The sequence below is a fragment of the Diorhabda sublineata genome, chromosome 5, assembly GCF_026230105.1.
Source record: "Diorhabda sublineata isolate icDioSubl1.1 chromosome 5, icDioSubl1.1, whole genome shotgun sequence".
NCBI lineage: Eukaryota > Metazoa > Arthropoda > Insecta > Coleoptera > Chrysomelidae > Diorhabda > Diorhabda sublineata.
The window spans coordinates 36835873-36848197 of NC_079478.1; the positions used below are offsets into that span (position 1 = coordinate 36835873).

Consider the following 12325-nt stretch of genomic DNA (forward strand, 5'->3'; position numbering starts at 1 on the left):
TGATAAACGCCGTTTTTTTAAATTTATTTGTCATTAATTAGTTCATTTTTATCTATTTATATGATATTTGTGAAGAAATAATTATAGTATAACAAGCTAAACAAGAAATTAATCAGCCATTATATCGTAAATCAATAATAGTATTAAAAATATTGAAAACATTTTTTTTCAAATAATTATTCAGTAAACAGGGTGGAAACACCTACGTTTGGATCTTTTTTACCAATTTTTTTTTCAATTTTCGAACTTTCTTTCGAAAATTTCGAATCGAATCAATACAGAATGGCCTTAAATTGATAAACGCCGCTTTTTTAAATTTATTTGTCATTAATTAGTTCATTTTTATCTATTTATATGATATTTGTGAAGAAATAATTATAGTATAACAAGCTAAACAAGAAATTAATCAGCCATTATATCGTAAATCAATAATAGTATTAAAAATATTGAAAACATTTTTTTTCAAATAATTATTCAGTAAACAGGGTGGAAACACCTACGTTTGGATCGTTTTTGCCAATTTTTTTCCATTTTTCGAACTTTATTCCGAAAATTTCGGTTCGAATTAATACAGAGTGGCCTAAAATTGATAAACACCGTTTTTTTTTAACTTATTTATCATTAATTAGTTTATTTTTATCTATTTTCATGATATTTGTGAAGAAATAATTATAGTATAACAAGCTAAACAAGAAATTAATCAGCCATTATATCGTAAATCAATAATAGTATTAAAAATATTGAAAACATTTTTTTTTCAAATAATTATTCAATAAACAGGGTGGAAACACCTACGTTTGGATCTTTTTTACCAATTTTTTTTTCAATTTTCGAACTTTCTTTCGAAAATTTCGAATCGAATCAATACAGAATGGCCTTAAATTGATAAACGCCGTTTTTTTAAATTTATTTGTCATTAATTAGTTCATTTTTATCTATTTATATGATATTTGTGAAGAAATAATTATAGTATAACAAGCTAAACAAGAAATTAATCAGCCATTATATCGTAAATCAATAATAGTATTAAAAATATTGAAAACATTTTTTTTCAAATAATTATTCAGTAAACAGGGTGGAAACACCTACGTTTGGATCGTTTTTGCCAATTTTTTTCCATTTTTCGAACTTTATTCCGAAAATTTCGGTTCGAATCAATACAGAATGGCCTTAAATTGATAAACGCCGCTTTTTTAAATTTATTTGTCATTAATTAGTTCATTTTTATCTATTTATATGATATTTGTGAAGAAATAATTATAGTATAACAAGCTAAACAAGAAATTAATCAGCCATTATATCGTAAATAAATAATAGTATTAAAAATATTGGAAACATTTTTTTTTCAAATAATTATTCAAAAAACAGGGTGGAAACACCTACGTTTGGATCTTTTTTACCAATTTTTTTTTCAATTTTCGAACTTTCTTTCGAAAATTTCGAATCGAATCAATACAGAATGGCCTTAAATTGATAAACGCCGTTTTTTTAAATTTATTTGTCATTAATTAGTTCATTTTTATCTATTTATATGATATTTGTGAAGAAATAATTATAGTATAACAAGCTAAACAAGAAATTAATCAGCCATTATATCGTAAATCAATAATAGTATTAAAAATATTGGAAACATTTTTTTTTCAAATAATTATTCAATAAACAGGGTGGAAACACCTACGTTTGGATCTTTTTTACCAATTTTTTTTTCAATTTTCGAACTTTCTTTCGAAAATTTCGATTCATATCAATACAGAGTGGCCTAAAATTGATAAACGCCATTTTTTTAAACTTATTTATCACTAATTAGTTCATTTTTATCTATTTTCATGATATTTGTCAAGAAATAATTATGGTATAACAAGCTAAACAAGAAATTAATCAGCCATTATATCGTAAATCAATAATAGTATTAAAAATATTGGAAACATTTTTTTTTCAAATAATTATTCAATAAACAGGGTGGAAACACCTACGTTTGGATCTTTTTTACCAATTTTTTTTTCAATTTTCGAACTTTCTTTCGAAAATTTCGAATCGAATCAATACAGAATGGCCTTAAATTGATAAACGCCGTTTTTTTAAATTTATTTGTCATTAATTAGTTCATTTTTATCTATTTATATGATATTTGTGAAGAAATAATTATAGTATAACAAGCTAAACAAGAAATTAATCAGCCATTATATCGTAAATAAATAATAGTATTAAAAATATTGGAAACATTTTTTTTCAAATAATTATTCAGTAAACAGGGTGGAAACACCTACGTTTGGATCGTTTCTGCCAATTTTTTTTTCAATTTTCGAACTTTTTTTCGAAAATTTCGATTCATATCAATACAGAGTGGCCTAAAATTGATAAACGCCATTTTTTTAAACTTATTTATCACTAATTAGTTCATTTTTATCTATTTATATGATATTTGTGAAGAAATAATTATAGTATAACAAGCTAAACAAGAAATTAATCAGCCATTATATCGTAAATCAATAATAGTATTAAAAATATTGGAAACATTTTTTTTTCAAATAATTATTCAAAAAACAGGGTGGAAACACCTACGTTTGGATCTTTTTTACCAATTTTTTTTTCAATTTTCGAACTTTCTTTCGAAAATTTCGAATCGAATCAATACAGAATGGCCTTAAATTGATAAACGCCGTTTTTTTAAATTTATTTGTCATTAATTAGTTCATTTTTATCTATTTATATGATATTTGTGAAGAAATAATTATAGTATAACAAGCTAAACAAGAAATTAATCAGCCATTATATCGTAAATCAATAATAGTATTAAAAATATTGGAAACATTTTTTTTTCAAATAATTCTTCAATAAACAGGGTGGAAACACCTACGTTTGGATCTTTTTTACCAATTTTTTTTTCAATTTTCGAACTTTCTTTCGAAAATTTCGATTCATATCAATACAGAGTGGCCTAAAATTGATAAACGCCATTTTTTTAAACTTATTTATCACTAATTAGTTCATTTTTATCTATTTTCATGATATTTGTCAAGAAATAATTATGGTATAACAAGCTAAACAAGAAATTAATCAGCCATTATATCGTAAATCAATAATAGTATTAAAAATATTGAAAACATTTTTTTTCAAATAATTATTCAGTAAACAGGGTGGAAACACCTACGTTTGGATCGTTTTTGCCAATTTTTTTCCATTTTTCGAACTTTATTCCGAAAATTTCGGTTCGAATTAATACAGAGTGGCCTAAAATTGATAAACACCGTTTTTTTTAACTTATTTATCATTAATTAGTTTATTTTTATCTATTTTCATGATATTTGTGAAGAAATAATTATAGTATAACAAGCTAAACAAGAAATTAATCAGCCATTATATCGTAAATCAATAATAGTATTAAAAATATTGAAAACATTTTTTTTTCAAATAATTATTCAATAAACAGGGTGGAAACACCTACGTTTGGATCTTTTTTACCAATTTTTTTTTCAATTTTCGAACTTTCTTTCGAAAATTTCGAATCGAATCAATACAGAATGGCCTTAAATTGATAAACGCCGTTTTTTTAAATTTATTTGTCATTAATTAGTTCATTTTTATCTATTTATATGATATTTGTGAAGAAATAATTATAGTATAACAAGCTAAACAAGAAATTAATCAGCCATTATATCGTAAATCAATAATAGTATTAAAAATATTGAAAACATTTTTTTTCAAATAATTATTCAGTAAACAGGGTGGAAACACCTACGTTTGGATCGTTTTTGCCAATTTTTTTCCATTTTTCGAACTTTATTCCGAAAATTTCGGTTCGAATTAATACAGAGTGGCCTAAAATTGATAAACACCGTTTTTTTTTAACTTATTTATCATTAATTAGTTTATTTTTATCTATTTTCATGATATTTGTGAAGAAATAATTATAGTATAACAAGCTAAACAAGAAATTAATCAGCCATTATATCGTAAATCAATAATAGTATTAAAAATATTGAAAACATTTTTTTTTCAAATAATTATTCAGTAAACAGGGTGGAAACACCTACGTTTGGATCGTTTCTGCCAATTTTTTTTTCAAATTTCGAACTTTTTTTCGAAAATTTCGATTCGAATCAATATAGAGTGGCCTAATATTGATAAACGCCGTTTTTTTATCTTATTTATCATTAATTAGTTTATTTTCATCTATTTTTATGATATTTCTAAAGAAATAATTGAAGTATAACAAACTAAACAAGAAATTAATCAGCCATTATATCATAAATGATAAATATTGTTAAAAATATTGAAAACATGTTTTTTTTCAATTTTTTCTTAAATAATTCTTCAATAAACAGGGTGGAAACACCTACATATGGATCATTTTTACCAATTTTTTCTCAATTTTCGAACTTTCTTTCGAAAATTCCGATTCGAATTAATACAGATTGTCTGAAAACATCCTTAAATAGAAAAGAATTCTTCTTAAAAACTCTCTACTTTCCAAAGTCAAAGTTTCTTCTGGGCGATTGCCAAATGCTTCTGGAAGAGCTCCAAACATTAAGTCTGGACTGTAACACATGATCAAGTGGTTTCCAGCTCATTTCCAACAGTATCTTCTGCCTTACAGTCGCTTTTAGAGACTTGGTGTTGCAAGACCAATGTTTCTAAGTAAAAAATAGAGCTACGGCTTCCATATCAGGTCCAGGTAAGCACCTGGAGGTTCTCGGAAGACCCCACCAAGTTCTACGTGAATTTCCTTCGTTATAACTCATTCAGTACAAACCGGAAACCTGTAATATTGACTAGCAGCTTCCTGGTGTTTTCTTCTTTACTACGGATATGTAATGCCGCACAACGCGTCACCAGAAATGACAATTTGAAACCGAAAAATCTTCCCCCGCTATTTCAAAACGATTTATACAAAAAAGTAGATTTTTCAAAATAATTTCTCGCCGTTTCGATAGTTGATTTTAAACTGCTTCTTCTAGACGTCAAAACATGTGGAAACCTGCACGAATAGCTGCCATATTGGAGCTCGGAGCCGTCGTGGAAGACCACCACCTCGGAGATGGAACAATCTCGTTATTTTTTCATCGATACCGGTCTAATCCATTCCGAAACACCATGACTACTTTTCCCAATAGATAATTGAGTTTTATGGTGTTTTTCTTTCTCCATTTTTGCATAAGGATTTGTTTGTAAACCTACAATTTTTATAAATTTCGGAATATTCAATACCTTGTATAGGAACTGTAACTACCACCATGGTAGCCACCCCAGCTACCGCCGCTAGTCCTACTTGTTGCCAAATTATCAAAAATATCACCAAAACTTGGAAAGGCATCACCCATAGAGCGTGAATCACTGGAAAAACCAGATCGAACCGGCTCAAATCGTTCGAAAGTATATTGACAACTTTTCCTGCGGGTGTTTCGCCCAAAGACCTTTGACTCAATCTAGTAACCTAAAAATAAAGTTATTAGACGTTTTTTTCTACTGAAAAATAATAATTTTGTCTCACTTTTCTGTAAACCAACGAAGACGTAGCGATCCGCACCCTCATCCCGATCGCCTGCATGGCGAAAATCACGTGATGAAGCGTGATAGTCGAAAGAAACGAAACGATTATTAGAGCCACGCTGTATACGTATATTTCGTAATTATCCGCCACGTTTTTATCGGCGAATAATTTGATCAATTCCGCTAGAATTATCGGTCTCAAACATCTGCAACGAAACGCGAATTAAAACCCAAAAATTTGCTTATAAACTCGAACAAAAATATCCAAATTACGGTCCTGTATTGTAAATATGAAACACGCGCGATTCTGTATCGTGAATTTTCGAAATTTGAGTCGCTTTCCGTGGATCTTGGAGGAAAACGTTTTTGGATTCGGTGGATGTTCGTTACGATTGAAACGTTCGCGGCGATGTTCGTGTCTGCTCGCGCGAACTAAGGTCTATCGGCCTTTTTAGATCGCTTATATTACACTAATTATCGGTCTCAAACATCTGCAACGAAACGCGAATTAAAACCCAAAAATTTGCTTATAAACTCGAACAAAAATATCCAAATTTCGGTCCTGTAATGTAAATATGAAACACGCGCGATTCTGTATCGTGAATTTTCGAAATTTGAGTCGCTTTCCGTGGATCTTGGAGGAAAACGTTTTTGGATTCGGTGGATGTTCGTTACGATTGAAACGTTCGCGGCGATGTTCGTGTCTGCTCGCGCGAACTAAGGTCTATCGGCCTTTTTAGATCGCTTATATTACACTAATTATCGGTCTCAAACATCTGCAACGAAACGCGAATTAAAACCCAAAAATTTGCTTATAAACTCGAACAAAAATATCCAAATTTCGGTCCTGTAATGTAAATATGAAACACGCGCGATTCTGTATCGTGAATTTTCGAAATTTGAGTCGCTTTCCGTGGATCTTGGAGGAAAACGTTTTTGGATTCGGTGGATGTTCGTTACGATTGAAACGTTCGCGGCGATGTTCGTGTCTGCTCGCGCGAACTAAGGTCTATCGGCCTTTTTAGATCGCTTATATTACACTAATTATCGGTCTCAAACATCTGCAACGAAACGCGAATTAAAACCCAAAAATTTGCTTATAAACTCGAACAAAAATATCCAAATTACGGTCCTGTATTGTAAATATGAAACACGCGCGATTCCGTATCGTGAATTTTCGAAATTTGAGTCGCTTTCCGTGGATCTTGGAGGAAAACGTTTTTGGATTCGGTGGATGTTCGTTACGATTGAAACGTTCGCGGCGATGTTCGTGTCTGCTCGCGCGAACTAAGGTCTATCGGCCTTTTTAGATCGCTTATATTACACTAATTATCGGTCTCAAACATCTGCAACGAAACGCGAATTAAAACCCAAAAATTTGCTTATAAACTCGAACAAAAATATCCAAATTACGGTCCTGTATTGTAAATATGAAACACGCGCGATTCTGTATCGTGAATTTTCGAAATTTGAGTCGCTTTCCGTGGATCTTGGAGGAAAACGTTTTTGGATTCGGTGGATGTTCGTTACGATTGAAACGTTCGCGGCGATGTTCGTGTCTGCTCGCGCGAACTAAGGTCTATCGGCATTTTTAGATCGATTATATTATACTAATTATCGGTCTCAAACATCTGCAACGAAACGCGGATTAAAACCCAAAAATTTGCTTATAAACTCGAACAAAAATATCCAAATTACGGTCCTGTATTGTAAATATGAAACACGCGCGATTCTGTATCGTGAATTTTCGAAATTTGAGTCGCTTTCCGTGGATCTTGGAGGAAAACGTTTTTGGATTCGGTGGATGTTCGTTACGATTGAAACGTTCGCGGCGATGTTCGTGTCTGTTCGCGCGAACCAAGGTCTATCGGCATTTTTAGATCGATTATACTTACACGATGATAACGTTCGTGTAGAACCACATGAACCCGTAGATAAAAGCTTCTTTGTAGAATTGTTTGAAAAGGGCTTTCATCAGATTCGGTTTAGTTTTTTTTTCTCGCGATTTGCGAACTTCATCCTCCCAATAAACTTGGAGGGCGTCGGTTAAATTTTGAGATTTGTCTTTTTTCAACGATTTGTATAAATCTTCTATTTGTAAACCTTGTTTCACGCCTTTTTTTATCAGTGGTACCACCCATCTGGAATAAAATACGATGTAGTCGAAACGGATGAATTTTGAGTTAATTTTTTTTTTGAAAACTTACAGAATGAATAGTTTTGATAATAAACGGACACTTTTTTTTTGATTTTCTGATAACAACGAATAAACGTAACCGGTGTCCATTTTGTTACTTAATGAAATGACGATATTTTATAAGAATTTTATCGTTTCCATATCTCGGTTCATTTCACGTCCGGTATCTTTTACGCAAAGTTTGAACTTTTTGAATTTCTTTGATAAACGCCGTTTTTTTTATTTTATTTATCACTAATCAGCTTATATTTATCTATTTCTATCATATTTGTCAAGAAATAATTATAGTATAACAAGCTAAACAAGAAATTAATCAGCCATTATATCATAAATGAATAATAGTGTTAAAACTTTTGGAAACACGTTTTTTTTTTATTTTTTTTTTCAAATAATTATTCAATAAACAGGGTGAAAACACCTACGTTTCAATCATTTTAAAAATTTTTTTTTTCAAATTTCGAACTTTTTTTTCGAAAATTTCGATTCGAGTTAATGCAGAGTGGCCTAAAATTGATAAACACCGTTTTTTTTATCTTATTTATGATTAGTTAGACTGTTTATATCTATTTTTATGATATTTGTCAAGAAATAATTATAGTATAACAAGCTAAACAAGAAATTAATCAGCCATTATATCGTAAATCAATAGTAGTGTTAAAAATATTGAAAACATTTTTTTTTCAAATAATTATTCAGTAAACAGGGTGGAAACACCTACGTTTGGATCGTTTTTGCCAATTTTTTTCCATTTTTCGAACTTTATTCCGAAAATTTCGGTTCGAATTAATACAGAGTGGCCTAAAATTGATAAACACCGTTTTTTTTTAACTTATTTATCATTAATTAGTTTATTTTTATCTATTTTCATGATATTTGTGAAGAAATAATTATAGTATAACAAGCTAAACAAGAAATTAATCAGCCATTATATCGTAAATCAATAATAGTATTAAAAATATTGAAAACATTTTTTTTTCAAATAATTATTCAATAAACAGGGTGGAAACACCTACGTTTGGATCTTTTTTACCAATTTTTTTTTCAATTTTCGAACTTTCTTTCGAAAATTTCGAATCGAATCAATACAGAATGGCCTTAAATTGATAAACGCCGTTTTTTTAAATTTATTTGTCATTAATTAGTTCATTTTTATCTATTTATATGATATTTGTGAAGAAATAATTATAGTATAACAAGCTAAACAAGAAATTAATCAGCCATTATATCGTAAATCAATAATAGTATTAAAAATATTGAAAACATTTTTTTTCAAATAATTATTCAGTAAACAGGGTGGAAACACCTACGTTTGGATCGTTTTTGCCAATTTTTTTCCATTTTTCGAACTTTATTCCGAAAATTTCGGTTCGAATTAATACAGAGTGGCCTAAAATTGATAAACACCGTTTTTTTTATCTTATTTATGATTAGTTAGACTGTTTATATCTATTTTTATGATATTTGTCAAGAAATAATTATAGTATAACAAGCTAAACAAGAAATTAATCAGCCATTATATCGTAAATCAATAATAGTGTTAAAAATATTGAAAACATTTTTTTTCAAATAATTATTCAATAAACAGGGTGGAAACACCTACGTTTGGATCTTTTTTACCAATTTTTTTTTCAATTTTCGAACTTTCTTTCGAAAATTTCGAATCGAATCAATACAGAATGGCCTTAAATTGATAAACGCCGTTTTTTTAAATTTATTTGTCATTAATTAGTTCATTTTTATCTATTTATATGATATTTGTGAAGAAATAATTATAGTATAACAAGCTAAACAAGAAATTAATCAGCCATTATATCGTAAATCAATAATAGTATTAAAAATATTGAAAACATTTTTTTTTTCAAATAATTATTCAGTAAACAGGGTGGAAACACCTACATTTGGATCGTTTTTACCAATTTTCTATCAATTTTCGAATTTTCTTTCGAAAATTTCGATTCAAATTAATACAGAGTGGCCTAAAATTGATAAACACCGTTTTTTTTTATCTTATTTATCATTAATTAGTTTATTTTTATCAATTTCCATGATATTTGTCAAAAAATAGATATAGTATAACAAGCTAAACAAGAAATTAATCAGCCATTATATCGTTTTATCTATAAAATGTAACCAAAATATGACGTAAATAAATAGTAGTATTAAAAATTTTCAAAACCTATTTTTTATTATTATTTTTCCAAATAATAGTCCATTTTACAGGGTGAAAACACCTAAATTCACCTATAAACTACGAAGGTAGGAAATTAATGAGTAGAAGCAGTATAAAAGAAAAAAGTAGAGAATTAGAATAAATGGGGGATGCAATAAAACAACGTAGACCAAAAATCACTAAAAATATTCAAAAAGACATAACGACACTATGAAATTCACTTTGAACAGAACTAGGACATTTGAAATCGGAAAAATTTCAGTTCCAAGCATTTTTTAAAAAAAATATGAATTTATTCGAACGATATTAATTAAAATCCACGCCATACACAAACTTTTTCACCTTTTCCAAACTCTTCTATTCCCATATCGATGATTCTTTAATCTATTTCCCGAATACTGAGATGTTTGTCCTATGTAGCGTCATATTTAGTACGAGGATCAATTTTTAGATGTAAACGCTCAGAAAAATGGGTGAAAAGCGAGTGGAGGGGTCGTAGAGAAAAGCAGAGATACCCCAATATGCATACCTGGCCGTTTTATGTATATACGAGGTGTGACAAAAATTAAACTCACCCGAAAAATAATTTCGCGAACACACCGGCTTTTTCTTTGGGATTTTCCAAAGTCAAATCGAATCCTAAATCCATCAGAAGTGGAATCGAAGAATCTCTTCATAAAAAAAATTCATTATATCGGGAAAAAAAAATTTTCACAATATTTTCAAAAATTTGATTATATAAAAAAGTTTACGTCGTAGCGGTTGAAAATTCACTGGATATGGTTGGGTAATAGAGGAAATCGAACGTAGTAGATGTTTCCTCTACACCCACGATTCAACCGTGGGGGAAAGTTGCGCAATTATTAAATCAATTCGCACTCAGAAATACTAGAACCCGCTGAAGAATTTTCGTCACCAGTTTTCGACAAAATGACGATGAAACAATCATTCGATCAGTAATTTTTCATTTTCTCAAATTGGTATAAACGTTTCGGGTGTTTGTGTGAAGCTTCAGCGCCATATTTCAATTTTTTGGTGATATTAACTATGTAAAAAAAAAATTTTAGCTAAGAGATTGGTTTAAATTTCGTGTTCTCGATGGAATTACGTCAAAATTGAGCTCAAAAAATGATACAGAATCGAAAAAAAACGCGCTAAACGTATAATTTCCTTCAATCACAGCCCAGCCACGGTATTTGCAGGATTTAGCTCGTTTTGGCTTTATTTTTGATCACTCGAGGTTGAATTACATTTCTAAAATATTAATTTCAGTTATATATAAATATATTTGAAGTTTTAAAAATGATCCTAACCTCATTTAATTCAAGTTTCTACAAAAACTATCAGGAATTAAGTAATAGAAAGTTTTTTTATGATATTTCGATCTGCAATGCAAAGTTTTTCCTATTTCACCATAAGATTTACGTTTTTACGTAGTATTTTCTGCATAAAAGTCTTTTTATGATGTTTAGATCTCTTTTGTGCAGAGGAAACTTTGCTATATCGGGGCCGAACGTCTGATCTACCTATTTTTAAGAAAGTTTTTCCCATTTCTCCATAAGATTTACGTTTTTTCGAAGTTTTTTCTGCATAAAAGTCTTTTTATGATGTTTGGATCTGTTTTGTGCAGAGGAAACTTTGCTATATCGGGGCCGAACGTCTGATCTACCTATTTTTAAGAAAGTTTTTCCCATTTCTCCATAAGATTTACGTTTTTTCGAAGTTTTTTCTGCATAAAAGTCTTTTTATGATGTTTGGATCTGTTTTGTGCAGAGGAAACTTTGCTATATCGGGGCCGAACGTCTGATCTACCTATTTTTAAGAAAGTTTTTCCCATTTCTCCATAAGATTTACGTTTTTTCGAAGTATTTTCTGCATAAAAGTCTTTTTATGATGTTTGGATCTGTTTTGTGCAGAGGAAACTTTGCTATATCGGGGCCGAACGTCTGATCTACCTATTTTTAAGAAAGTTTTTCCCATTTCTCCATAAGATTTACGTTTTTTCGAAGTATTTTCTGCATAAAAGTCTTTTTATAATGTTTGAATCTCTTTTGTGCAGAGGAAACTTTGCTATATCGGGGCCGAACGTCTGATCTACCTATTTTTAAGAAAGTTTTTCCCATTTCTCCATAAGATTTACGTTTTTTCGAAGTATTTTCTGCATAAAAGTCTTTTTATAATGTTTGAATCTCTTTTGTGCAGAGGAAACTTTGCTATATCGGGGCCGAACGTCTGATCTACCTATTTTTAAGAAAGTTTTTCCCATTTCTCCATAAGATTTACGTTTTTTCGAAGTATTTTCTGCATAAAAGTCTTTTTATAATGTTTGAATCTCTTTTGTGCAGAGGAAACTTTGCTATATCGGGGCCGAACGTCTGATCTACCTATTTTTAAGAAAGTTTTTCCCATTTCTCCATAAGATTTACGTTTTTTCGAAGTATTTTCTGCATAAAAGTCTTTTTATAATG

General features: G+C 29.6%; 1 protein-coding gene across 1 annotated transcript in view; it reads right to left on the reverse strand.

Annotated features, from left to right (window-relative positions):
- Positions 1-10636, reverse strand: part of LOC130443909 (putative uncharacterized protein DDB_G0282133) — a 33235-nt gene extending 22599 nt beyond the window's left edge. The window contains exons 1-4 of the mRNA XM_056778803.1: positions 10433-10636; positions 7386-7631; positions 5492-5696; positions 5209-5434 (exon numbers count right to left, since the gene is read on the reverse strand). Coding sequence (XP_056634781.1) covers positions 5209-5434; positions 5492-5696; positions 7386-7631; positions 10433-10506 — 751 coding nt within the window. The 5' untranslated portion in view covers positions 10507-10636. The remainder of the gene's footprint in view (positions 1-5208; positions 5435-5491; positions 5697-7385; positions 7632-10432) is intronic.
- Between the last annotated feature and the right edge of the window lie 1689 nt (positions 10637-12325).